General features: G+C 45.1%; 1 protein-coding gene across 2 annotated transcripts; it reads left to right on the top strand.

Annotated features, from left to right (window-relative positions):
• Positions 1 to 1,464: 1,464 nt before the first annotated feature.
• ZDHHC1 (zinc finger DHHC-type containing 1) lies at positions 1,465 to 18,905 on the top strand. Of its 2 annotated transcripts, XM_070952754.1 has the most exons (12): positions 1,465 to 1,602; positions 4,479 to 4,578; positions 5,371 to 5,589; positions 7,162 to 7,337; positions 8,202 to 8,303; positions 9,284 to 9,408; positions 9,806 to 9,964; positions 11,045 to 11,157; positions 12,575 to 12,660; positions 14,027 to 14,120; positions 15,915 to 16,035; positions 17,321 to 18,905. In XM_070952754.1, exons 3-12 carry the CDS (start codon positions 5,371 to 5,373, stop codon positions 17,854 to 17,856), a joined length of 1,731 nt encoding a protein of 576 aa, XP_070808855.1. In that variant the 5' UTR covers positions 1,465 to 1,602; positions 4,479 to 4,578; the 3' UTR covers positions 17,857 to 18,905. The 2 variants fall into 2 exon arrangements, with proteins under 2 accessions (XP_070808855.1, XP_070808856.1); XM_070952755.1 differs by lacking the exon at positions 8,202 to 8,303.
• Positions 18,906 to 27,972: the final 9,067 nt, after the last annotated feature.

The following is a 27,972-nucleotide window of genomic DNA, read 5'->3' as shown; positions in this document are numbered from 1 at the left end:
CTGTACAATAAAAAAGATGAAAGGGAAGAAAGCCAACCCCAAGCAAATATAAAGATATTAAGATAAAGAATGAATTGTTAAACTTTAAAGAATAAAAGAGAACAAATATGAATAAATAGCAATAATTAGAAACACACATACAAACATACAATGTATTTTCTTTGAACAGAATATTTGGCTGGTTCACAAATTTAAACAGCGTTTAGTCATTTCAATTAAATTTACAATTTCTATATTTCCTTTTTGCCATATTTATTCCTCATCTATTTTTTAAAAAAAACAATATTACCCTTCATCCTCATCTCTAATCTTAATCAAATTCAATTTTTCCCTTCTATTCTATATTATACCCCTTCCCATTGTCATCTATTTTTATATCCATCCTCACATTGTTTAATTATGTAATTATGTAATACAGTTGTTTAATACAAATTCAACATTTTAATATAAATCAATTAGTTATAAAACTATCTTTTTTGTATATTAATCAATATGAACATGAATATTCCAATCATTTCCATGCAATCCAATTTCTTACAAATCAATTAATTATATTTACCAATAATAATAAACCAAATAATTTCTCCCATATATTCCTCCGAACCACAACTTAACCATTTCTGCTTTCAACACAATATACAATTAATAGTATCTCAATTATTACAATTCCCTAGTTAAATACAGCTTTTTTTCCTTTGTGTTTTAAAATCTTGAACTCTCCTCCTAAATTTCTCGTTGTTTGCAGTTTTTCACCTACCTTTTTTGGGGAGGAAAAATAAAAATAAAAATAAATCTCTCTCTGCCTCATTTTGTCACGCTGCACCAAAGACCCTGGTTTCGCTTTCGGTTTCGTTTTTGAAGCTTAGCTAGGGGGAAAAAAAACTGCTTTACACTGATTGCCTGTAGGGCGGCCCTTTGAAGCCCCGGGCAAGAGTTTAAACAGGTTTTTTTTCTTCTAGCCATCAGCTGGGGCTCAAGAAAAATCGGGACTTTTTTGAAACGCCGCGGGACGCGGGACAAATTGCTCAAAAGCGGGACTGTCCCGCCAAAAGCGGGACGTCTGGTCACCTTACATTAGCTGCCTAAAAAGAGAAGAGAGGATTATAATAATTAAATATTATTTATAATATATACCAATTATAAATTATTATATGTAATTAAATCCAGACTAAATTAGGATTAAATTAGCCGATGAGTTTGTCTATCAGAAAGGTCGGAGGTTCGAATCCCTCGTATAGGTCCCCCTGGGTTGGACTAGATGACCTCCCAAGGCCCCTTCCATTCTGTTACTGTTACATCCCCGCCCCTGCTCAGCATGCCCCGCCCAAGCGCTTCCTGGTGAATCCAAAGAAGGCGGAGTTCCCGAATGGGGGCGTGGCTTGGCGAGGTGGGGCGTGGCTGGGCGGAGAAGGAGGTGGGGGGGCGGAGCTGGCTCGCTCGCTCGCTCGCTGTCCCGGCGGTCGCCATGGAGACGGGCCCCGCGGCCTGACCCGCAACGAGGAGCCTTCGGTCCGCAGGGCCCAGCCTGAGGTAGCGGGGCCCTTCCCGGCATGAGGCGGGTGCATGGCCGCCCCGAACCACCGCTGAGCTGGAGGGGGGAAGGTGAGACGAAGCCGGGCCGCCCCCTCGCCTGCCTTGGTGGGGGTGGCGGTGGGGTGGGGGTCGAGGAAGCGCTTGGAGGCGGGGGGGGAGACCCTTCTTTCCTCTGGTTTTCTCCCCCCCCCAAAAAAAGCTCTCCCCGCCCATCGTCCGCAGCGCCCTGGCTGGCGGCGGACGATGGGCCGTCTGAAGGAGAGCCGGGCGGTTCCCGGTGGTGGGAAGGGGCAAAGGCCGGGATGGAGGAGGGAGATCCCGGCCAAGGTGGGGGGGGGGCTTAATGGGGGGGGTCCAAGGGGGCCTTAAAGCCTTCAAGGGTATATAAATCCCCCTTTTTAACAACCGAAATGGCCTCCCTCTTAACAGCCGCCCCTTCCTCACTCTTGGCAGCTTTTAAGATGGGTGGGCTGTCAACCAGCCCCCCCCACCGAAATCTATGACGCGCCTGATGGGAGTTGTAGTCCTCTACATGTCACCCTCCACTTAACGGCAGCGTTTCTCAACCTTGGTAGCTTGAAGATGGGTGGACTTCAACTCCCAGAATCCCCCCAGCCAGCGCTGCTGGCTGGGGGGATTCTGGGAGTTGAAGTCCACCCATCTTCAAGCTTCCAAGGTTGAGAAACACTGACTTAACAGCCACAATCGGAGCCTTAGCACACGAGAACGGTAACAGAGTGGGAAGGGACCTTGGAGGTCATCTAGTCCAACCCCCTACTCACACAGGAGGCCCGGAGTAGGGATTCGAACCGCCCGACCTTTCTGATTGACAAGCTCAGTTTTCTTAGCCAACTGAGCCATCCCCACGTTTCCCTTTTGCTAAGCAAGGAACTTTGGGTGCGGGTTTTTTTTTGCCCCGTGGCGCAAAACTTTCTTGCCGCCGCCGTTAAGTGAACCGCTGCAGATGTTAAGCGAATGACGCAGTCGTTAAACGAATCTGACTCCACCCCCACCCACCCACACCCCCCATTGACTTTGCTTGTTGGAAGCTGGCTGGGAAGGTTAGAAGCGGTGATCGCGTGATGTCGGGACACTGCAACCGTCATAAATAGGAGCCAAATTTTTGCCAAGCATCTGAATTTGGATCGTGTGGCTGCCGGGGATATTGCAACGGTTGGTAAGTGTGATAAATGGTCGCCAGTCACTTTTTTACAGCGGCTTGGTAACTTCAAGCGGTCACTAAATGAATGGTTGTAAGTCGATTTGCAGGATGACCTGCAAATGGGAAGGAATCCATAATGGGGTCTTCCTGGCTGAAAAAAAAAATCTACTGTTTTTGATGGGACTTCCTTACTGGTCTCCGTGTGGCTTTGTGGGAACCTTGCACTTAATCCAATATTTGGCTGGTGGATTCATAAGGAGTCCTTGCTTAACAACCACTTGGTCAAGGACTTTGCTGAATGAGTGGGACTTACAACCAAGCCTATAATATATGCTCAAATGCATTTGCATTTCCCCTCTGAGTAAGGAAAAACTCACCACATTTTATGACACATAGGCAGCTATTTATCAAGGGAGGAGCTTCCACTTTTTCTTGGCCTGGCACAGAAATTATTGTTCTGGAACGTACTTAACTGGAAATGCGGTAAAGTAGATCAGTTCATGGATATTATTACAGCCCCCCCCTCCCCCCCCCCATTGTATGGACGATTCTTTGTTGGAGAGGAAGGTGTTGCTTAGCCACAGGATCTCTTTTTCAAATGAACAACACAGGAAGCTAACCAAAACCGGTATATTTGCATGAAACTGCCATGGATCATGGAGAACTGAAACATGCTTGCGTGCATGTCCTTCAAATTTCTGCCTTCTGTATGGTTCTAAAGGAAACTTAATGCTGGTTTCCTCTAGAGGAGCCTACTGTGTGCCAGTCTGGCCACTGAAGTTTTTAATACATTAACAGAGTTGGAAGGTACCTTGTAGGTCATCTAGTCCAACCCTCCGCCCAGTTATTGGACAACATGCTCTTTTCAGGTTTTGTAGCCCAGTTTGTAAAATATTACAGTCCCCGCCATTTAGGAATAGGTAGGATTATAATCCTGGGCTCCAAGATCACCGCAGATGGGAGCTGCACTGCAGATGGGGGCTCCTGGGGTGGAAACTATGGCAAATCTAGAGAGCATACTAAAAAGCAGAGACATTACCCTGCCAATAAAAGTGCGTATAGTCAAGGCTATGGTTTTTCCAGTTGCAATGTATGGCTGTGAAAGTTGGACCATAAGGAAGGCTGAGCGCCAAAGAATTGAGGCCTTTGAACTATGGTGCTGGAGAAGATTCCTGCGAGTCCCTTGGACTGCAAGGCGATCAACTGGTCAGTCCTAGAGGAGATCAACCCCGACTGCTCTTTAGAAGGCCAGATCCTGAAGATGAAACTCAAATACTTTGGCCACCTAATGAGAAGGAAGGACTCACTCTAGAAGAGCCTAATGCTGGGAAAGATTGAGGGCAAAAGAAGAAGGGGACGACAGAGAATGAGGTGGCTGGATGGAGTCACTGAAGCAGTCGGTGTGAGTTTAAATGGACACCAGAGGATGGTAGAGGACAGGAAGACCTGAAGGAAAGTTGTCCATGGGGTCACGATGGGTCGGACACAACTAACAGCAGCAACAACAAGGATTATTATAATGATAGCAGTTTGCAGGCAACGAGTCAGTCGCACAAACTGTTCCTCAGGTGGGTAAAGGTTATGTAGGACAAAGAGCCCTGTGATTGGTGTGAGACTGTTTTCTATTCTGTTGAATTGTTTTGAAAGCAAATAACTTTTTTATGGTCTGAAGTGGAATTTAAGCTTTAAGCCAAGCAAATAGAGACACACTTTTTTCATATTCTCAAAACCGCTTCCATCGTTCTGATTTCGCTTATCTTTATTATTATTTTTTTGCTTGCAGAGAAAGAGACTGTGGACCTTATGAGAACACTTTAAGAACTACATGATTGGATTAAGGGAGGCCTGAACTGTAAGATTGAGGCAATTATCTTCAGGCTGGGGTAAGGGGAGCCCGTATGATTTGTGGCACTTTTCCAGTCTTACAAGTTTCAGTTAATCTAGATTTAAATTGTGATGTGATGTGTGAGGTTACCCTGTGCTTTCTCTTCGTTTGCGGTGCATATCACGTACAGTATAGTAGCATATTGAATCTCCTGTTTTTCATTCAGGAGTTTCTTCATGAAAACCTACTGGATGTATTCAGATGAATTACCATTTGTGTCTGACGCAGTTCGTCCCGCAAAGAGCCTAATGCTGCTTCTCTTTATGTTTATTTATTAAAGTTTGAACATTAAAAATGAGGTTCATTTCTAAATGACTTTTGCCCCATGGGATAGGCTCTTGTATTGTAATGAAACAATTTCCCTACCTTCTTTAGTACACACGCACATAATATATAAAGTTGAGCTACTGGGGAATGTGAGAAACGCCACTTGATGTATGTTCAGAGCAAGAACTTCTGCACGCTTAATTTTACTTCCAAAGGGTAACCTAGCAGCTGGCAGTTCTTGGCAATTTAGTTCTGGCCTAGTTCAGCCTCCAAGGACAGGCTGTGACATTTTTACTTTGGCTAACTGAGTTGCCTTTTCTAAAAAGCAAAACTATTTGGTCTTTAGCGTTGCCTTGTCCTCTCTGTGATCTTCCGAGAAGCTTTCTGCACACAATGCTCCACCTGCAGAAAGGTTTGTATTTTAAATATGCTTTCTGCAGCTTTTTCAGTGAAAATATGGTTTTTTTCCCCCCTTTCTTCCTTTTCTATTTTTTTTTTTTACTGTCCCACTTATCTCCTGCAGATGAACATCTGCAGTAAGCCACCTAACAAGACAGCCCCAGAGAAGACTTCTGAAACAACTTTTGAAGTTCAGTCCCAGCACGCCAGGAGAAATGGCTGGAGTTGGCCCCCACACCCCTTCCAATTCGTTGCCTGGTTACTTTTCTTCTTCTTTGCGCTGGTTGGTTTTGGCATCCTTGTGCCTCTCCTGCCCATTCGCTGGGTACCTGCTGGGTATATTGTATCCTTTATGTCCTACTGAGGGCAAGACAAGAAGCAACGGGTGGAAATTAATCAAGGAGAGAAGCAACTTAGAACTAACGAGAAATTTCTTGACAGTTAAAACAATTAATCAGTGGAACAACTGGCCTCCAGAAGTTGTGAATGCTGCAACACTGGAAGTTTTTAAGAACAGATTGGACAACCATTTGTCTGAAGTGGTATTATAGGGTTTTCTGCCTGAACAGGGGGTTGGACTAGAAGACCTCCAAGGTCCCTTCCAACTCTGTTATTCTGTATTCTAAATATAGTTATTCCGAATCCATGATGGCACAAATGGTGAAAAACTTTTCTTAAAGGTTTCCTAAAACTTTCATTTAGGAATGGTGAAAAACTTTCATTCCTAAAAATCGCCAGTGCTTCTGTCACCTTCTGTCTGCTTCCCCCCATTTTCTGCAGCTGTTGTTTTTAAGCGGTAGTTTCCCTTTTCACAAGGAATACCGGTGGCCCTCGACTTACAACAGTTCATTTAATGATCATTCAGAGTTACAACGGCACCTAAAAAAGTGACTTAGGACTGTTTTTCGCACGACCGTTGCAGCAACTCCATGGTCACGTATTCAAAATTTGGCTGTTTGGCAACTGACTCATATTTATGACGGTTGCAGTGTCCTGGGGTCATGTGATCAAATTTTGCAACCTTCTAACTAGCAAAGTCAAGGGGGAAGCCAGATTCACTTAATAGCCGTGTTGCTAACTTAACAGCTGCAGTGGTTTGTTTAACAAGCGTGGCAGGAAAGGTCGTAGAAGGGGGCAAAACTCATTTTTTTAAAAAAAAATGATTTATTTTTGTTCAATTCTTCCTTGATCCCATGACGTTACGCACCAGACATCACTTTGAAGGTACTTTGCTACAAACTGCACAGAGGAACTACTATCCCATTATGGCAGTTTCTCCTTTGTCTCCTTTGATCATCTTGGTCAAAAGCACTGTGTTTTTTTTGTTTTGTTTTTTTAATTTGATTTATATGCCGCCCTTCTCCGGAGACTCAGAGCGGCTTACAATGCGTTAAGCAATAGCCTTCATCCTTTTGTATATTTTTATACAAAGTCAGCTTATTGCCCCCACAACTGGGTCCTCAATTTACCTACCTTAGAAAGGATGGAAGGCTGAGTCAACCTTGAGCCTGGCGAGATTCGAACTTACTAATTGCAGACAGCTGGAGTTAAATTACAATGCATTAGTCTGCTGAGCTATCCAGGCTCCTATTTAACAACTGTTTCCTTTAGCAACAGAAATATTGGGCCCAACTGCAGTCGTAAGTCGAGGACTGCCCAGATACACAATACTGCTTTTGTTAACAATTCCTGTTGCTATCAGAATACCTTTAATGACTTTTTGCCCGTCCTGTGGCTTTTCTGGGCTTCTGTGAAGAAGCAGTGATTTGCATCTTTCAAGCCAGCTGGCACCAGTTTTTCTTTTTTTTTTAAATGAAAGGATTTTTTTAACCTTGGTGGCATTTTCCCCCCGTGGAACTTTAAAATGTGAACGTTGATAAATCTGAGAGACCAGCCTTAACTGTGCCCACTTCAGTGTCCCGGCGTCTTCTTTCTCTGCCATCTAGTAGTTCACCTTACCGCAGTTTCCATTGATCCGGCCGATGACAGTGTGCGGAAGAAGAATTACCAGGGGCCACTGTCCGCGTTCAATCGCACCCAGCACGCTCATGTCATTGAAAACCGTCACTGTCACATCTGTGATGTTGATGTGTGAGTATTCGTTTTGCCTTCCTTTTTATATGAATTGTGAGTTAACTGCACCAATTCCTTTCTCGGGCAACAATCAGCGCTAGAAATCTCAAGAGAAAACTTCCAAGTATTTTACAGCTTATCGGTATTGTGCCTGGGTTTACTGCCACTGGGCTGAATTCACGTGTCATGCTGAACATAATGAGGTTTGTTTGGTTTTGGTTAAGCGTGTTATGTAAACACAGACAATGTGTTTTGTAAACTGTGACTTATGGCTTCGTCTGTTGTAGGAACCAGTCAATTGTGTGTGTTCAATAAGTCATGATTAAACAAACAGTTTAGCATAATAGATGACTCAACCATGACCTTGTGAATTAAATAACCACTTGGGGTCTTACACAGTGCATGCAGAAGTGCCTCCCCGCCCCCCATCTCTGCATCTTACCCTCATGGATAATATAGCTACGTCCATGACTTTTTAAATTAACACTTCGTTTCAGCCCTTTCTTACTTGATGACAGGTAACTAAATTGTGCTGGTCACCAGCGGTCACTGGTAGTGCAGTATAGTTGACAAACATTCCTGCATTGATGTTTTGATTAGAAGCTCAAAGAAGTTAGAACAGTCTTACTTAGAAGTGCAGACTTGGTGGATGAAAGCCAGCAGTAAATAAAAGGAAGGACATAGTTCTCTGAACTCCCATGTATTTTAGTGGAATTATTCTACATATAAAAACAGACTTAATTGGAAACAACGTGCTTAGTTCTTTCCTCTTTTATTTATTTTTTGGTACATGTCTAATTTAGCACCCCAAATTAATCTGGGAAAACAACTGCAGAGTATAATTAGCTCCGTTTTTTTTCTCTCTCCCTGTTTTATTATTAGGAGCTCCAGATCAAAACATTGTGGGTCCTGTAATAAATGCGTATGTGGCTTTGATCATCACTGCATGTGGCTCAACAACTGTGTGGGAGAGAGAAATTATTGGTATGGTCTTGTCTATCACACATTAGCCCATTAAGCAAAGTCTGTGAACATCCATTGAACAAATCTAGCACCTTTTAAAAATCTTTTTTTCCACCTTCACAGTCTAAATATCTGTTTTCCATTTCCAAATTGCATGTCGTTATAGGGAATATACTTAGGGATCATAGTTAGAAATATATAAAGCATACACCTACTATTTCGAAGAGCCGTCTAGAATCTTAGAGCGTTGGGTGTGGCACTTTTAATTTAGATGCCTGTTTTGATTCTTGGCTGAGATACATGGCTGTCCTGCTGGTTATTTGGCCAGTAAAAACTAAGCGTGGTATTCTTCGTGCAGTATTGAGGTAAACTGCGTTGGATGTGATAAAAATGATCAGTTACATGCAGGTTTCTCAAATTAGAGTTCGACTCTAGAATTTGCTATACCAGAGATGGCTAACCTTTTTCTCGTCGTGTGCCAAAAGTGCGTGCGTGCCGGCACCCATAATGTAAAGCGTGCGCCCTTGTGCATGTGTGCACACACTCCGCGTGCATGTGCATGTGACCCCCCCCACTCCCCACGTCCCCCACGCATGCATGCGTGACCCCCCTGCCCTTATTTTTGGCCTAGCAGATCTCCCTGCAGCCTCCTGGGCTCAAAAATGGGCTGGTCGCTCCCCCCCGACGCCCTGTGTTGGACCTAGCAGTCCTCCCTGCAGCCTCCTGGACCCAAAAACTGGTCGTGGGGGAGCATGCCACACACACCCATGCTCCGCCCCCGCCCCCCACACATGCGCGCACATCTGCATGCACCCCGCTGTCCCGTGCATCCTGAGAATCAGGCAGGAGTGTAGCCCTCACTATACATCTGCCAGGGTTAGGATTGGCACAGTTCCTTTGCCAGAGATTCTCATTGCTAAATGTGTCAGCCATGGCTGAAAATCGATTTCCCTTGTGTTTCATTGTGAAGATGCTAAAGGTTCCTCTTGTTTTCTTGACAGGCTGTTTCTGAACAGTGTAATATCTGCCATCCTGGGCCTTCTCCTAATCCTACTTGTTGCTTTCTATGTCTTTGTTCAATTCTTCCTTGATCCCATGAAGTTACGCACCGGACATCACTTTGAAGGTACTTTGCTACAAACTGCACAGAGGAACTACTATCCCATTATGGCAGTTTCTCCTTTGTCTCCTTTGATCATCTCGGTCAAAAGCACTGTGTTGATAAGTATCCAAGTTATCAATCACTGTTATACACTTGTTTCCTAAGAAAAAGATGTCCAAAGTTTGGGCAATCTAGATCAGGGTTTTCCAACCTTGGCAACTTTAAGCCTGGAGGACTCAGCAAAGCTGGCTGGGGAATTCTGGGAGTTCAAGTCCTCCAGGCTTAAAGTTGCCAAGGTTGGAGAGCCCTGATCTACATAATTGCCCCATGGCTTGAGAGCCCATTAAAGTGATTTGTACAAATACAGAGTGATGAAGGTTCAACTCCTCCTCTTTTTTTTTTTGTCTGTTTGGTTTTCTAGGCTTGAAGAACCAAACAGATGTCTGGTTTGTGTTCCTTCCTGTTGCTCCAGTTAAGACAAAAGCACCTGCAATCTTGTCTTTGGCTGGTCTGCTGATAATTCTGGGGTTACTGACTCTGTTCCTGTTGGGCCACCTATTAGTCTTCCATATTTATCTGAGTAGGTACCACTTTTTTTCTGGTTTTCCTTCTCACTTCAATTAAACTGTGCATCTCCCCCTACATACATACATCTCTACACTTTCACACTCTTTGCGTGAACGTAGCTAGAAGCCTTTTGCCTTGCGTGAAATTTCTGAATAAGATTACATAAGGTGAAACCCAACCTACCTAAAGGGCAATAGACTGGAGACAATAGTTTGGCTAAGCTATTGTATCCCACTGGATTGTTTCAGTTACATATCTGCAAACATTACTTGTCTGAACTGGAGGATTTGCATGCACTGGTTACTTAAACACTCCTGATTTAACGGGGACTGTAGTATTACCTCGTTCATTAACGATTAGTAGTTCGCTGATTTAAATAAAGACTTTTTATTCCCCTCCAAAGCATCCTTTTGAGCTCTTAACAGAATTGCAATATCTGTAAATTCAAATAGTGGTGGTATTCAATTTTTTTCCCCTACCGGGTTCTGTGGGCGTGGCTTGGTGTGTGTGTGTGTGGGGCTCATGTGACTGAGGGCATGGCTGTGAGTGATGTTAAGTTGGCCCCGCCCACTTAGTCACATGACCACCCACCACCACTAAGCCATGCCCACAGAACCAGTAGGGAAAAAAATTGAATACCACCATTGATTCGAAGGAACCAGGGGTGGGTTCTACTTATCTTTACTACTGGTTGCAATGGGGCATGCGCAGAAGCGTTTTGATGACGTCAGGGTCAGTGGGCGGAGCCTCCCGCCGGTTTTACTACCAGTTCTATAGAACCGGTGCGAACCGGGGGCAACCCACCACTGGAAGGGACCTTGGAAGTTTTCTAGTTCAATCCCCTGTTCAAGCAGGAAACCCTGGACCATTTCAGACAAATGGTTGTCCTTTCTTAAAAACCTCCAGTATTGGAGCACCTCCAACCTCTGCAGACAAGCCATTCTACTGATTAACCGTTCTAAGTGTCAGGACATTTCTCCTTAGTTCTAGGTTGCTTCTCTCCTTGATTAGTTTCTGTCCCATGATAGCATCTTAATTCACGTCTTGTTCTCCCGGACGTTGAAGTGAATTAATCATCTACCCTTCTCTTTAGTGTGGCACCGAATGACCACTTATGAATATATTGTCCAGCAGCGTCCCCCACAAGAGGTGAAGGATCCTGAGAAGCAGCCAGAATTCTACCCTCCCCCAACAAGGCCCATTCAGGCAAGGCTGCAGCTTTTGTTTAAATAAAAATTATTTTTTGTTTATTATTAAATATTATTAAGTATTATTTTATTATTATTATTTTTTACATATCCAGCATGCAATCTGTTCAGGGGTGGACTTCTAGGGGTTCGCAGGGGTTCAGGAGGACCTCTAGCTAAGATTCTGTGCAGTTCGGAGAACCCCCAAATTCCACTCCTGGCTGGCCCCGTCCCGTCCCGCCCACCCCACTCCTCCCCTCTCAGGAGTTCCCATGTGGCCCGTTTTGGGTGCAGGGTGCACACAGAGGCTCAGGGAGGGCGAAAAACGAGCCTACCGGAGGGCCTCCGGAGCCTGGGGAGGCCGTTTTCGCCCTCTTGGTGGCTCAAGGAAAGCCTCCGGAGCCCGGGGAGGGCAAAAATGCCCCCCCTCCCCGCCATGATGCACGAGGCCGACTAGGTCACGCCCACCAGGGCCAGGCCCACCCAGCAACAGGGCAGAGAACTCCTTGCTAAAATTTTAGAAGCGCACCCCTGAATCTGTTCATAATATTTCCCTCTAATATTGCTTTAATTTTGTTATCTGTTAAGTCTGGGGCTTATGTATTTTCTCATGGTAGGAGACAGAATGAGGTTTATAGTCTTCATGCTGTTATTATAAGAGCTAGTACAAGAGAATAATCAGTATTGTTTGCATTATACTATTATACAATCATAGTATCCATAGAGATCACTCCTTTGAATTTTGGTGATCTGTCCTGATTAAATCTCAATGCAGCACAGTCTCCTTCTTGGAATTCAAATTGGTTTTGCGGCCTAGAATGTAATCCACTTATTTGGACATGCCGAGATCTTCAGCACCCAGTGAGGGTACATAGCAATGCTGGCTCATTCTCTTTGTTAGGTGAACAGTTGGATAAACTGTTGCCAAACTGAACTGAATGCCAAATACTCGATACCTAAGCAAAGCTACTATCCTTAGCTAAAACTGAGTGGCTAAACCGAGTGATTTGTGATGGGAGAACGTATAAATTGAAACTCTTGATATTGTTGCTCCTCTTTCAAACATTCCATATTTAACAAGTGAAATAGAAACTGTAAACAATGCAGTATTTTGTTTCCAGAAGCACAGAGATAGCACGCATGGACTTTGCTACACCCTGGAAACCTACTAAAGGCTGAGATTTAGTGACTGGCTCAGGGTCTCCTCGTGATCAGCATCACCAACTGTGTATTTAAGCCATGTTTCCCACAGCCCAAGGCCAAGACAACAAGCACAATTTATGGGGTGCGTCTCTTTGGGGTCAGGAGCAACTTGGAGGAGAGAGAGGTCATATTTTTTTTCAACCGTCTGATCAAGCCTGCACAGGCAATGCTCCTCATTTTGTCTGCGCAAAAGCTGCAGCAGGCCCTTAACTAAAATAGCTTGTTTGTTTTAGGATATGCAATTTTATGCAGGGAGTCTTGGATATACCAATCCTGAGATGCAGGTGGAGAACTCATCAGGATTACCACCTGGGAGAGAGTAAGTAGGATGAAGGCTGGTTTCCCTGAATTTGTTAAAGCGGGCGAGGTGTCTTGGATTGGCAGTAAGTGTATATTAAATGTAATTTTCTTTGCTTCTTAGAAATCAGAACAGCTTTCTTAACAGTTAATATAAATGAGAATTTATATCTCTGGCTTTTGTTGATAAGAAGAGGAAATAAAAGCAAATCAGCAGCAACAGTAGGAGTAAAATTCAGCAGAAAATATTGCAATTAAAACAGCATTTAACGCCACAGCAAAGCAACATTGAGTGGCCTAGATTTTGCAAGAAAAAGGTTTTTAATATGGCTCATAATAGATTGATAATGTTTAGGGCTAAATCAGGAGTGGCCAGTCCATGGTCTCTCTGTGATCCGCCACCACGTTTTATCTGGACCACATACTTATCCCATTGGCCAATGGATCCTCCTCCTCCATTAGCCAGTTTTGAAAAAGCAATATAGCTGGGAAGGAAAACAATCGGCAAACCAGTATTTTTTTAATGAGGATTATTCCCGTTTGCCAGTAGGAAGTCAGTTATTTGTACCAAAGTGTTAACTCTACCCAGCTGGGCAACCTTAAGTAAGGCAAAACCTATGCAGACTTCACATCTTGGACTGTGATCAAGATAAATACAGAATTAGAATTTTATTAGAATTTTTTTGTTGGCCAAGTGTGATAGGCACCCAAGGAATTTGTCTCCGCTGCATAAGCTCTCAGTGTACATACAACGATAGTGATGGATCATTATCATCGTCATTGTAAAAATACATTCATCATGAAACATTAGATACAACACTTAGTGACAGTCGTGGATACTAAATAAGCAATCAACATAAATCATACTAGGATACTTATGAAACAATTTAAATCGTAAGATACAAGCAACAAGCTATAGTCATGAGAAGATAAGGTGATAGGTAATAGGGAAGATGAGAATAATGATGGTAATACTGCCTTTCTAGATAGTTTGACAGTGTTGTGGGAATTAGTTGTTTAGCAGAGTGTTGGCATGGGGGGGGGGAGACGGGGAATTGTGGAAACCGTGATAGGATTTTTCCCACTTCTGGTTTTTAAACAGTCCCTGTGAGTGTTTTGAAACCCTTTTTCCTAGAAGTCTCTTCATTGGGCTAAGTTGCCATTTATGAACTGAGCTATCAGCTGATATTGCCCCCCCCCCCCTGCTCTTCATTCTTTTCCCACCCCCTTTACAATATCTCCCATCAGGTTACTGGGAGGAAGCAACTCATTGCTGCTAGGTGGTCAGATAAACTAATAATATACAGCCGTCTTTATGGTTTACACATAGAAGCTTTTCAGCTTGACAGGTATGTGAAGAAGAGCCAATGCCCCATCTTCTGTTTCAGCCTGCCCAAGTTTTGTATCCGCAATGATGGCATAGACAACAAGACCGTACCATCTTCTGAACTTCCAGATTTGCAGTCTGGAGACCAGCGACAGGTAAGAGAGGTGTGACTGAAGCTTAGCCTGAGGGGGTTACATTACACAGTGATGTGATTGATGGTGTCATCCTAGGACCCTTTCTGTTTCATCAGCAATTAACAATTTTTGATGGCTTATGCATCTGGCATTTCCTATTCCTATTCCTGTTCCATGCATGTTTATTTATTTGTTGAGTTGTTACATGCATTTTGGCTGGCAAAAATACAGAACTGTTTCTTTGTTGCCATTGTAAAGAATAAAGTTTTGGTGTTTTTAAAAAATGTTACTATCTAAACGTTACTAGCATTTGTTCCTCTTTAGTCAGAACTATCTAGACATTTTTTAAAAAGCCTTTATTTCAGAAATAGGAGGAAAGATTAACTGCATTTTAAAATCACTTTCACAACACTAATTGCAGCTAACGGCTCCTTGGCCATTTTAAGACTTGAGGACTTTAACTCCCAGAATTCTCCACTTCACTCTTGAATTCTGGGAGTTAAGGTCCACACATCTTAAAATTGCCAAGATTAAAAAAAAACAAACATTGCCGATATTTATAGATTTTATTTCATCCTCCCTTCCCCATCCCAACCTTAATAATCTAAGATGGAAAAAAGTGACTACTCTTAAGTGAAGTTCTAGAACTGAGAAAACACTTGATTTGCTAACCTGTCACATTTTGCTGAGCCCAAAGGTGCTTTTTCAAGAGGCAATTGGGCTTTCTTTGTTTTTCCTTGAAGACGTTTCCCTTCTCATCCAAGAAGCTTCTTCAGATTAGAATAGAATAGAATAGAATAGAATAGAATAGAATAGAATAGAATAGAATAGAATAGAATAGAATAGAATAGAATAGAATAGAATTCTTTATTGGCCAAGTGTGATTGGACACACAAGGAATTTGTCTTTCGTACATATGCTCTCAGTATACATAAAAGAAAAGATACATTCATCAAGAATCATAAGGTACAACATTTAATTATAGTCATAGGGTACAAATAATCAAATCATATTAGGAAACAATATAAATCGTAAGGATATCAGCAACAAGGTTACAGTCATACAGTCATAAGTGGGAAGAGATGGGTGATAGGTACGATGAGAAGATTAATAGCAGTGCAGACTTAGTAACTAGTTTGACAGTGTTCTTTCTTGGATGAGAAACAAAACATCTTTAAAGGAAAAACAAAGGAAGTCCAGTTGCCTCTTGAAAAAGCACCTTTGGGACAGCCATGACCTGGGTGACTGAGAATCTCCATTAGACATTTTATTTATTTATTTATTTATTTATTAGTCATATTTCTATGCCGCCCACTCTCCGAGGACTCTGGGCAGCTTACACCAAAGACAGTATACTAAATAGCATATTGCCCCCAACAATCTGGGTCCTCATTTTACCCACCTCGGAAGGATGGAAGGCTGAGTCAACCTTGACCCGGTGAGATTTGATCCGCTGAACTAGCAGTCAGCTGAAGTAGCTGCAGTACTGCACTCTAACCACTGCGCCACCTCGGCTCTTAACTTTTTTGCTTAAGTTTACTTTGCTTAAGTACCCCTTAAGTTTAAGGGGTAAAGTCGTATGTGAATGAAAATTGTCATTGAATTCTTTCTGCAAAGCTCTCTCTGAGCGGCTAGATGGTATTTTAAGTGTGTCTGCTTCATACTAGGTTATCCTTATAACCTGTAGAGAAGAGTAGATGAGATAATGTAACTAAGCTTCATAGCTGGGTAGAAATTTGGCCTGGGTTTACCAATAACCATAATCAGCATAGTCGTTTTGATTCTAAATGGATGCCACTTTGCTTTATTGTATAGCTTCAGAAGAAGAAGAAGAGGAAGAAGCGGAAGAAGTTGCAGAAGGTTTCCTCTTCTGGGTTGGAAGAAAACTCCAAGGTGATTCTTGCCCCGTGGACCTCTTTCCCAGTTCTACAGTCAGGTAAGATCAGCAGGCCAGAGATTCCATCTTAAAAGTCTCCTTTTGCCTAACGAGAATCCTGGAGATTTAAATATAAAGCTGCCAAACAGTCTTTGTATTTTTTTACAACCCAACTATTTCTAATAGCTTTGCCTGGGTAGCAGAGCAACGGTACAAAACTCATCAACTTTTCCCTGCTTTCTTGCTGCCATTCGCATGATCTCCAACAAGCCCCATTGCTGTAGAACAGGGGTGTCAAATTCGATTTTATTGAGGGCCACATCATGTGTTTGACCTTGGGGGGCCGGGGTGACCGTGCCCAGCTTGACGTCACTCGTGTCAGGGACATCTGTGGTGGCCCTTGCACCCTGCCAGCGAAAACAGGCTCCTGAAATCTGTTTTCAACCGCGACGGCCTCCTGCCACCCTCTGCCAGTAAAAACGGAGCTCCGAGCTCTCTTTTCACTGGCAGAAGGCAGCAGGAGGTGATCGTGGCGGAAAATGGGGCAGCCCTCCTGAGCTCCGCTTTTGCTGGCAGAGGCACCATGGGCTGGTCCTTCGCTGTTTCCAGGGAGGCTCCACGGGCCAGAACTAAGCATCCCGTGGGCCTGATTGAGCTGCGGGCCTTGAGTTTGACACCCCTGCGATAGAAGGAGGGTGTTGTGACTCCGACTCCAGAGCCTGTCCGCATGGAGGAAGAGGACTCAGAAGGTGAGGGGGAGGAACTGACAAGGCCTCCCTCTCCAGGACCCTCCTCTCTGGCAATGCCTCAGGTTCTATCCGAAGGCCAGGAAGAACAGCCTGGGATGGGCCAGGAGGAAGGCATTTCGGAGCACCCATTGATAGAGAGTGATAATGAGGAATCCTGGCTTGATCCCAGGCAGCGTCGGAGGGAGAAGCGTGCTCAGCAAAGGAAGAGGCGTGGGAGGGACAGGGATTGAGCTGAGTCACTGAGCCACACCCCACAAGGGATAAAAGGGGGCGTGATTGCTCAGCAGGCTTTGTAACGGACAAAAGTTTAAACTCTAAAGGGTCACATCGTGAATCCTGCACTTCGGCTCAGATATATTTAGGACTAAACTCTTGTGGATAATTTGTCGCTCTGGAAACGGACTGCAGATAAGACCTCTCTTATTGGACTTTTACGGTTAGCTGCCAGAACTCTCGTCTGCCAGAAATTCTGGTCTGTTTATACAATAAATTATTGGCAGGCATGTTTGATACTGCATTTGTCTGTGTGAGGACGGGGGACAGAACAGAGGGAAGTGACCGTTTCTGCTACCCTCTCCTCCCTTTCTTGTTTTCAGAACCGTCCATCGCTGCCGCCCCCTCTTCAACCTCCTCATCTTCCAGCCTTCGCCTCCTTGCACCGTCTGGTCCTCCTAAAGCAACCTTACCCACTGACAGCACAGGTCCAGTTCAAGCCGCAGGTCCTCCGGCTGATTATCACTCCGAGTCAGCGGAGTCCATGGAGGAGATCCCTGTGGCTCAGACCCGTCTGGGGAGCAGTGCCACGAACGGAGCTTCCAAGAGCAGTTCTCGGCGCCTTCCTTTTCCCGCCGTCTCCACTAAGGGCACAGGAGAGAAGCACCGGCATGCCGGGCACGGCACAAAAAGCAAGAACTCTCAGCCAGCCAGGGCCCAGCCAGCGGAAGAGCTGGAACTGTCTCCTAAGATCCCGGCCGTCTTTGTGAGCAGAAGTAGCGGGGAACCTCCTGTCCCCAATCTCTGGTCTGGCGAGACCCCGTCTGAACCTTCTCACAGAAAATGTTCCAGCAAAAGGCACATCGATGATCAGAAGTACCACGTTTGGGAGTCAAACACTAGTTCCACGGCGGCCTAGATGCCTGGTAACCTGAGAGCTATATCAGCTGAGAGAGAGAGAAACAATAGTGTGTGGCCTGCTCACTCTCCAAATATATTGGTGTTCATGGATTTAATCTCGAGTGATCTGTCTTGCTCTCTGGAGCAGGCTGGTATTTTGCTTATTATTAATAATGCCTTTTGTTCAGGGGGGAGAGGGGGAAACGGGGCAGTTCCTTTCCTGTGGTAGTTCATGAAGATAAATGGTTTGGCTCTGGAGGGCAGCCAAAGGGTAGAGTTAGCCATCTCCCTAACAGGGTTTGAAGATTTCGGGACTAAGCTTTGCAGATGCTTAGTTTTCTAGGCCGAGCTCTTTTATAGACCTCAGCAAAGCTAAACCTACTTCCCTGGAGTTCTTTGGGAGTGCCAAATGTAGCTCTCTTCTACCCCCTAAGCAGAGTAGGGAGCCGGAAAGAGCACACTTCCCTCTGGGAAACATTTCCTCTATGTGCTTATGTCTGAAAAGAAGACACAAAAGGGGTTGTTCCCACATAGCCTTTGCCTTTTTCTCTGCTGCTTATTCTTGCCTTGCAACGCAACCTCAGGTTTGGGGTTTTTTTAAAAAAAAGCTGGAGCGGAACCCTTGCATAAATTTGGAGGGATCCGAGCCAGTTTCTTCACTTGGGACAACTTCCCTTGAGCACCTCTTCCTTGGTAATCCAAAACCTTGGGTGCCTGATGGATCTTGGGTAAGAAGATGCACCCTAAGACCTCTCTTGGAGCCAGGCATGCAAAGAAGGCAGTTGTTTGTTTCATGGTTCCTTGGACATTCCGGGGTCCTTATTTTTTTACTTTTAGGGAGGGACCACACTCGGTATCCAAAAAGTTCCAGGTCCTTCCCTAACATTTATTTTAAAAGGATTAAATAGCAATCGATGGGAAAGACCTTTGCCTGAGACTCTGAAGCTACTACTGGTCAGAATATAAGACTAGATGGACAAGTGATCTGGCCTAACAAGGTAGCTTCCAACATTCATTTAGCAATATTATGGAGCGCTTTGAACAGCTCTGTTCTCAATAAATATTTTTTCTATGGTCTTTGCTAAATACTTCTCCTTTTTTTTTTCTCCCTGCCCTGTATTTGCTGATACAAGAAGCAGTTTGTCATCATAAAGAGGCTCGAGATGGCCCCATTTGTGAGACCCTGAGCATAGCAATATTCCATGTGCATAAACTCATGACATAATTATTTTGCGGGTTGAAGTTCATGCTTGCATCCTTCCTCAGATCAGGACACTTTCTGAGTGGTCAAGTTCTACCTCGGTAACGATTCTGATGGACCCGTGTTCCGCAACCTTGGTAGCTTGATGTGTGGACGTCAACTCCCAAGATTCCCCCGGCCAGTCAATGTTGTCGGGAATTTTGAGAGTTGGAAGTCACGACGTCTTCAAGCTACCAAGGTTGAGAAACACGGTCACAGACTGTCGGTACAAAATTAGACCCCGTTTTAATGACTCCAATAGCAGCGTGCATGTTTTGGATGTAGGCATCAGTTTTCATCCCTGGGATTTTGAGCCAAAGGACCCTAGAATTGGAAAAATTTTCTCACTCTCTCTCTCTCTGCTTTCTGGAGAGTTACCGCGTCTCAGAATAGATTTAATCAAATCGGTACAAGACAGGATCTCACAGAATCAGTATAATAGAAATCACCCTCGCAGCTGAAGCTGATTTAGCAGCTGAAAATGTTTGTAATCCAGGACCTGGATTGACGCAGATCGATTCTAAGCGCGCAGACCAGTTAGCTACCAAAACAGAGGAATGTAATCCTCCTCTTGACAGCCAATCTTGCTGCTTTTGGGAGCCTTGATATCCACCGCTCTGCAGCCTCTACCCCTTCTTTCTCAAGCAGGGGTCATTTAAGGCTTAAAAGCAGCCAAGCTATGAATGAATTGGATGACTTTATATCTGGAACAAAGGATAATTAAAATGGATGGGGGTGAGGTTTTTTATCAAGAACACGAGGTGGCAGATTTTAACCCTTTTATCATTTCCCGGTGCTCTCTTGAGAGCAAGGTAGAAATCCAATCACGGACTCTCCATGCAACTAGCCGTACCTTCAGTTACAATGTCCACATGGATAATTTATTGAACCTTGTCTGTGCTGGCTCTTAAAACCCTTTGGCTTCTAGAGGGCATAATCCGAATAGTTGCATGACACACTTCGGGTATGATTGGCATGCATTAATCTTGGTAGCCATGGCGCCCACATAGTCTTGGCACCAGAGGCTACAGGGATAGATCTGAGGTGGCACCAGTGGGGTTTGTGATTTTGGAATGTATAGTCTACTGTAGTTGCTGGGCTGATGATGGAATAACTCTGACGTTGTTAGGAGACTTGTCAGAATACATATAGTCCTATCGGCCAGAGCAGAAAAACCTCAAGTTTTAATCCCTGAAGAAATATAGTAGACAAGAACTATTATTTCCCAGCTTGCTTCAAGCAGTGTTCAAGCCATTCAGGGAAAAAAAGTGATAAATGCCACTGGAAACTCGAGATGGCCGTGTCTTGGGGTTGTTAGGGTTCTTTTAGTCTTGTGATTGTCCTGTTGTGCAACTTTGGTTTAGCCTAGAGCCCGTCCTTGCAGTCAGCGGAACCAGCTCAGGATCTCATTTCCGCCCTCCTGCTGTGCTCAGCTGCCAAGCAGAATCCAGCAGCTGCCCCAAATGGTTACAGGATGCCAGTTGAGTATCCTGCAGAAGCGGCTGTCTTTTAAGGTCCTTGATATAAATGTGTCCCTTTCCTTCGCACTAGCTAGCCTCGCTCCAAGAATCCTTTTTCCGTGCCTCGCTTCTTCCTCCGGTGACTTTATATTTGTTTGTTTGTTTGTTTGTTTATGATCATTTATATAGCTGCCTACATCTGTTGATCGAAAGGTCGACAGTTCAGCGGTTCGAATCCCTAGCGCCGCGTAACGGGGTGAGCTCCCGTGACTTGTCCCAGCTTCTGCCACCCTAGCAGTTCGAAAGCACATAAAAAACGCAAGGAGAAAAATAGGGACCACCTTTGGTGGGAAGGTAACAGCGTTCCGTGCGCCTTTGGCGTTGAGTCATGCCGGCCACATGACCACGGAGACGTCTTCGGACAGCGCTGGCTCTTCGGCTTTGAAACAGAGATGAGCACCGCCCCCTAGAGTTGGGAATGACTAGCACATAGGTGGGAGGGGATCCTTTACCTACCTACATACACTGCCTACTCGCAGTAACTCTAGGCGGCTTACAGGTAATAAAAACACAATGTGGAAAAAATAGAAATAATAAATAATAATAAAATACAGGTCCTTCACTTATGACAGTTCACTTAGTGACCATTCAAAGTTGCAACGGCACTGAAAAAAGTGACTTATGACCATTTTTCACACTTATGACTGTTGCAGCAACCCCATGGTCACATGATTTACATTCGGATGCTTGGCAACTGCCTCATATTTGTGACGGAAGCAGAGTCCCGAGGCCATCTGATCACCACTTAACAATCAAAGCCAATGGGGGAGCCAGATTCACTTCACAGCCGTGTTACTAATTTAACAACTGTAGTGATTCACTTAACAACTGTGGCAAGAAAGGTCGTGAAATGGGACAAAACTCACTTAACAAATTTGTCACTCGGCAACAAATTTTGGGATCAGTTGTGGTCGTAAGTTGAGGACTGCCTGTAATAAACCCCCCCACTCACCTCCTCGGCGACAACACACACTCAACCATTTAATCGGCTCCATCCAGTCGTGAAATTCAGCCAGATCTATCTGGATCATGCGATCCGGTATCACCGGTGGCGGGAGGCTCCGCCCACCCACCTGGATGTTGTCATGCCCCATTTTTTACCCTCTGCGCATGTGCAGAAGGTCCTGAGCATGCCTGGAGGAGGTGCGCGTGCTCACATTTGCGAGCCAGTAGGGAAAGGTAAGTGAATTTCACCCCTGGCTCCATCCCACTCTGGATTCCCCAGGCCCGCTGGCAAAACCACATTTTGAGGACCTTACCAAAGAGTGTCAGAGTGTGGGCCTGCCTAATTTCTGGATAGATGATGTTCCAGAGGGAGGGAGCCACCATGGAGAAGGCCCTTCTTCTGGGTCCTGCCAGAGTCCCAAACAAACCTCTTTAATTGTAACAGCTGACAATTACGTTCATTTCCAGCTGAGTCCCAATTAGTTGCAAAATAAGTCCTTCGGAAGAAGTCCTTCGGGATAATCATCAACCTTTATCACCCTGCCAAAGGCCTTACTTGGCAAAGCCCCACGAAGTTCAGAAACGAACGAGATGCCGACTGGAAACAGAGTTAGTAACGTTGCTTTCCTGCAAAAGGCCCAAGTGCCTTTGTTTCTCTTTTAAGCCTTATGGAAGGGGCCAATCATCTCCTGGCCTTACTCACAAGCCATCCCTTTTGCTTTAGCTGCTCTTGCCTTCTGGCAGCTCTGCGCATGCGTGCACTAGGAACAGGCTCCTCCTGTTCCTCTGCCTCTCTGATGTCCGATTGTGGAGGCTCCGGAATCCGCGCATCACTCCCAGATGGCCCTGGTCCCATCTCTGCCTCCGATGCAGAGCCCTCATCCAGGCCTTCCCCAGACTCCAGGACTGGCCCATGTTCCTCCCCAGCCTCCTCACTGTCCGATTCTGCTGCCAGCTCCGCAGGCTGCTGGCGGACCGCAACACCTTGCCTCCTCGCTGTTGTAGTCTTTGCTTTGAAACATCTTGTCTGACCTTGGTAGCTCAGCATGGCTGGGACCAGTTAATTCCACCTCTCTCAGCCAAGCTGGGGAATGTTTAAAAATCCTTTAAAAAGAAAATAATAATAATCAGTGACCAACCATTTCTGAAATGGTTGCAGTTAAGGATCTGGTTTGACTTGAGGGCATCTTCACTTTGATCTCAGCCGCGGTTGGCACTTGTGATAAGTGGGGACTTTCTCCCTCTGCCTCTCCCCCCCCCTTACAGATTTTAGGATTGCGAGTTTCCATCAGCTGACGGGACCAAACAATGAATAGAAAGTATACACAGCTTTTAAGTCACAAGTGTGGTGTAATCGTCAGCTTTGGGAACTCCCCGTGCCATTTGTTTTCACGCAGAACAAGGAAGCTGTGTTTTGTTTTCTTTAGTGAGTTTGTATTTCAGTATCAGGCAGCACGGTGGCAAATGTAGGGCCTGCCTCTGAGCTTCCTTTGTCCCCCTTCCAAATATTAGGATGTTTCTGACCAGCATTTCCAACAAGGCTTAGGCATGATGCATTTGGAGAATCCCATGCAAACATCTGGATGATTCCCTCCAGAGGATTTCTCGTATCTGGTATTTTCCGTTCTCGACTAGCTGGTCGCAATTACACATTTTCTGTCTTTACTTCTAAACGAAGAAGTTGTGTTGATACCCGTTAGTCAGTGCATAAAACTATTCAGGGGACGGGAGGCAGCTTTGAGTCACCAGGCCCTTGCGTTATTGTCCGGAATATCCCAAGCTGTATGGTTCATATAGCTTTAACCAGGGGTGGGCTTCAAAATTTTTAGCAAGGGGTTCTCTGCCCGGTTGCTGGGTGAGCGTGGCCATGGTGGACGTGGCCTAGTCAGCCTCCTGCATCACAGCAGCGGGGGGGGGGGCATTTTCGCCCTCCCTGGGCTCTGGAGGTTTTCCTCAAGTCTCTGGGAAAGCAAAAATGGCCTCCCCAGGCACCAGAGGCCCTCTGGAGGCCGAAAACAGGTCCGTTTCTGGCCTTCCTGAACTTCCAGTAGGCCCTTTTTTCGCCCTCTCCGAGGCTCCTTGTGTGTCCTGCACTTACCTACGTCCAAAACGGGCCACGTGGGACTCCTGGGAGGGGAGGGGAGGGGTGGGCGGGGCCAGCCGGGAGTTGGATTTGGGGGTTCTCTGAACTGCATAGAATCTTAGCTAGAGGTTCTCCCGAACCCCTGTGAACCCTCAGCAAACCACCCCTGGCTTTAACCGAGCGTAACCAACTTTCAGCAAATCCAGACTTTTTTGTTTTTATTAAATTTGATTTATATGCCGCCCTTCTCCGGAGACTCAGGGCGGCTTACAATGCGTTAAGCAATAGCCTTCATTCTTTTGTATATTTATACAAAGTCAGCTTATTGCCCCCACAAACTGGGTCCTCAATTTACCTACCTTAGAAAGGATGGAAGGCTGAGTCAACCTTGAGCCTGGGGAGATTCAACCTTACAGTAATTGCAGACAGCTGGTGTTAATCACAATGCTATCAGTCTGCTGAGCCACCAGGCCCTTTGATGGATAGCACAGTAGAAAGTGGCAGGGACGAGCTGAGCTTTCTATTATTTTATTTATTTTATTTTGTCGAGTACATATTAGATAACATACACTGCTCAAAAAAATAAAGGGAACACAAGCAGAAGACATCCGAGATCTGAATGAATGAAATAGCCTTATTAAATACTTTGTTCTTTACATACAGTAGTTTATACACTGCTCAAGCAACTAAAGGGAACACAAAACTACTGTATGTAACGAACAAAGTATTTAATAAGGCTATTTCATTCATTCAGATCTCGGATGTCTTCTGCTTGTGTTCTCTTTATTTTTTTGAGCAGTATATATAAGTTTAAGCATGAATTGAATACATAAAATGAACACAATTTAAAGGGAACATTAGGAGAGGGACGGGAGGCATGCTGGTGCTCTTATGCACGCCCCTTACAGACCTCTTAGGAATCGGGTGAGGTCAACAGGAGACAGTCTTAGGTTAAAGTTTTGGGGGTTTTGGGATGAAACCACAAAGTCTGGTAGTGCATCTTTCCTTGAAGAGGATTTTATTGTGACAAACACTTGCACAAGGGATTCGAGTCACGCATTGACCACTGTGAGAACAAACTGCTGGACCGGATGGGCCAGGAATCTGATCCACCCGGGCACGGCTTATGTTCTTACAGAAGATGGAAGCTTCTACGGTTAGCTGGTCCCTGCAGGCTGCCTGTCCATAAGCAATTAATGCCCTCTAATAAATCATTTCCTTGTTTAGAATGCTTTTTTCTGTGATGTGGAATTCTCACAAGGGCACTTTCCAGATTGCTAATTGGGTTGGGTTGGGCTACTTCATGGACTACAAAGAGCTGGCAGTAGTACAAGCGATTCCTTTCAGATGGTTGATAGCCATTGTACTCACCAAAGCTTTACTACCTTGTTTTAAGCAAATGGACCTCTCCTGAAACAGAAAGGATAGATATAGACATGTTGCAGCACGTCCAGATAATGGGAGAATGCAACATTCAGCAACCATGATAACCTGGTAATATCTTTATTGAGTTGCTGTGGTTACTGGATTACATATATATATATATTGCACAAGTCTCCTCAGGTCATATATATTGCACAAGTCTCCTAAGCCATTGTGTTTGGTAGCAACAGCAGATGATCTAGAAGAGGTTGCAAAAGAAGAGCCGAGAATTTGTGGCCCTGTACAGCTTCTAAAATACCTAATCGGTTCCAAGACCAGTTGGGAGCAAGAGGAGTTTGGGGTCCCAAGTTGTCAGCAATCCTTAATTAACACAGGCTCATTGCTTCTGGTGCTCAGTCCTAGTTGGATGAGGCCCATCTCTTACTCAGATCCCCAGTGGTGGGTTTCAAATTTTTTTACTACCGGTTCTGTGGGTGTGGCTTGGTGGGCATGGCATGCTTGGTGGGTGTGGCTTGGTGGGCGTGGCAGGGGAAGGATATTGTAAAATCTCCATTCCCTCCCCACTCCAGGGGAAGGATACTCCAAAATCCCCATTTCCATCCCACTCCAGGGGAAGAATACTCCAAAATCCCCATTTCCATCCCGCTCCAGGGGAAGAATACTCCAAAGTCCCCATTTCCATCCCACTCCAGGGGAAAGATACTGCAAAATCTCCATTTCCATCCCACTCCAGGGGAAGAATACTCCAAAATCCCCATTTCCATCCCACTCCAGGGGAAGAATACTCCAAAATCCCCATTTCCATCCCACTCTAGGGGAAGGATACTCCAAAATCCCCATTTCCATCCCACTCCAGGGGAAGAATACTCCAAAATCCCCATTTCCATCCCACTCCAGGGGAAGAATACTCCAAAATCCCCATTTCCATCCCACTCCAGGGGAAGAATACCCCAAAATCCCCATTTCCATCCCACTCCAGGGGAAAGATACTGCAAAATCTCCATTTCCACCCCAATCCAGAGGAAGGATACTGCAAAATCCCCATTTCCTCCCGATCAGCTGGGACTTGGGAGGCAGAGAAGAGATGGGGGCAGGGCCAGTCAGAATTTTTACTACCGGTTCTCCGAACTACTCAAAATTTCTGCTACCGGTTCTCCAGAACTGGTCAGAACCTGCTGAAACCCACCTCTGCAGATCCCGCTCTGAGCAACCTGCAGAAGGAGACAATTGGGTCCCAGAATGACTAGCACTGAAAATCGGGGTGGGAAGGGGTGGGAGGAGGGTCCTTCAGCATTTTCCTACTGTATTGTGCAGCTGAAGGACAAAATCCATTTGCTCGGAGCTTATTCTACCAATTGAGCCACGATGAATGGGATTCTACTAAGCCCAACACATTGATGAGAAATTCAATTAAGAGAATGGCTTTTAGGGCGGGTTAAACTGGCCACGTCTTCTCAAAGGCCGGCTTGTCAGCCAAGAACAAAAGTGGAAGATGTGCCAAGCTATTTGAAAATGGACTTGGCTCAACTTGTCAGCCAGATGTGCGGAGGAAGGAAAGATGGGAAATGGAGTTTTCTTGTGATGGAGGAGGGCGAATTCATTTCAGGGGGTAAATCTGGACGTTGAGTGGATGATTTATCCCGAATGGCACCGATCAATATTCTTTGGAGTTTTCCCATATTCCCTAAGAGTTTCCTTCGACTTAAATACCAGGGATTCCTTACAGCAGATATGGCAGAATACTCAAAAGTTTGGATATTTACTTGAGTTGCTTTGGCCATTAACATCTTCTGATCTGGAACGCCAAGGGACCCCCCAGTTCTGCATTGCCAAAACAGGAGGAAATAACATTGCTTGAAAAAGAAGGGAAATATTTGCACAAAAGTGTGTTATCCTGAGAAATAATGATAGAATCATGTTCAGACATCATTTCTGCAATTTAAATAGAAAATAAAATATACTTTATGCCATTAAAGTAGGGGAAGCTAACCAGGTGACTTTTCCTAGCTGTCCTATTTGCTGTCCAAATGCTGATCTGTTGGTGAGCATCATCTTTATTCCTAAATCAGACCAAACCCTACTCTGCGCCTTTAATCGACAAAGAGTCCTGTACTCAGATACAAACACAGCAGGGGTGAAATCCAGCAGGTTCTGACAGGTACTGGAGAATCGGTAGCGGAAATTTTGAGTAATTCGGAGAACCGGCAAATACCACTTCTGGCTGGCCCCAGAGTGGGGTGGGAATGGAGATTTTGCAGTATCCTTCCCCTGGAGTGGGGAGGGAATGGGGATTTTGCAGTATCCTTCCCCTGGAGTGGGGTGGGAATGGAGATTTTGCAGTATCCTTCTCCTGGAGTGGGGTGGGAATGGAGATTTGGCAGTATCCTTCCCCTGGAGTGGTGGGAATGGAGATTGTGCAATATTCTTCCCTGGAGTTGGGAGGGAATGGGGATTTTGCAGCATCCTTCCCTTGGAGTGGGGTGGGAATGGAGATTTTGCAGTATCCTTCTGGAGTGGGGTGGGAATGGAGATTTTGCAGGATCCTTCCCCTGGAGTGTGGTGGAAATGGAGATTTTGCAGTATCCTTCCCCTGGAGTAGGGAGGGAATGGGGATTTTGCAGCATCCTTCCCCTGGAGTGGGGTGGGAATGGAGATTTTGCAATATTCTTCCCTGGAGTGGGGTGGGAATGGAGATTTTGCAGGATCCTTCCCCTGGAGTGGGGTGGGAATGGAGATTTTGCAGTATCCTTCTCCTGGAGTGGGGTGGGAATGGAGATTGTGCAATATTCTTCCCTGGAGTGGGGTGGGAATGGAGATTTTGCAGGATCCTTCCCCTGGAGTGTGGTGGAAATGAAGATTTTGCAGTATCCTTCCTCTGGAGTGGGGAAGGAATGGGGATTTTGCAGTATCCTTCCCCTGGAGTTGGGAGGGAATGGGGATTTTGCAGCATCCTTCCCTTGGAGT

This window comes from Pituophis catenifer, unplaced genomic scaffold (genome assembly GCF_029215685.1).
Source record: "Pituophis catenifer annectens isolate HBS135680 unplaced genomic scaffold, rPitCat1.0.hap2 SCAF_13, whole genome shotgun sequence".
Classification (NCBI taxonomy): Eukaryota; Metazoa; Chordata; class Lepidosauria; order Squamata; family Colubridae; genus Pituophis; species Pituophis catenifer.
This window is presented reverse-complemented; position numbering and strand designations above follow the sequence as displayed.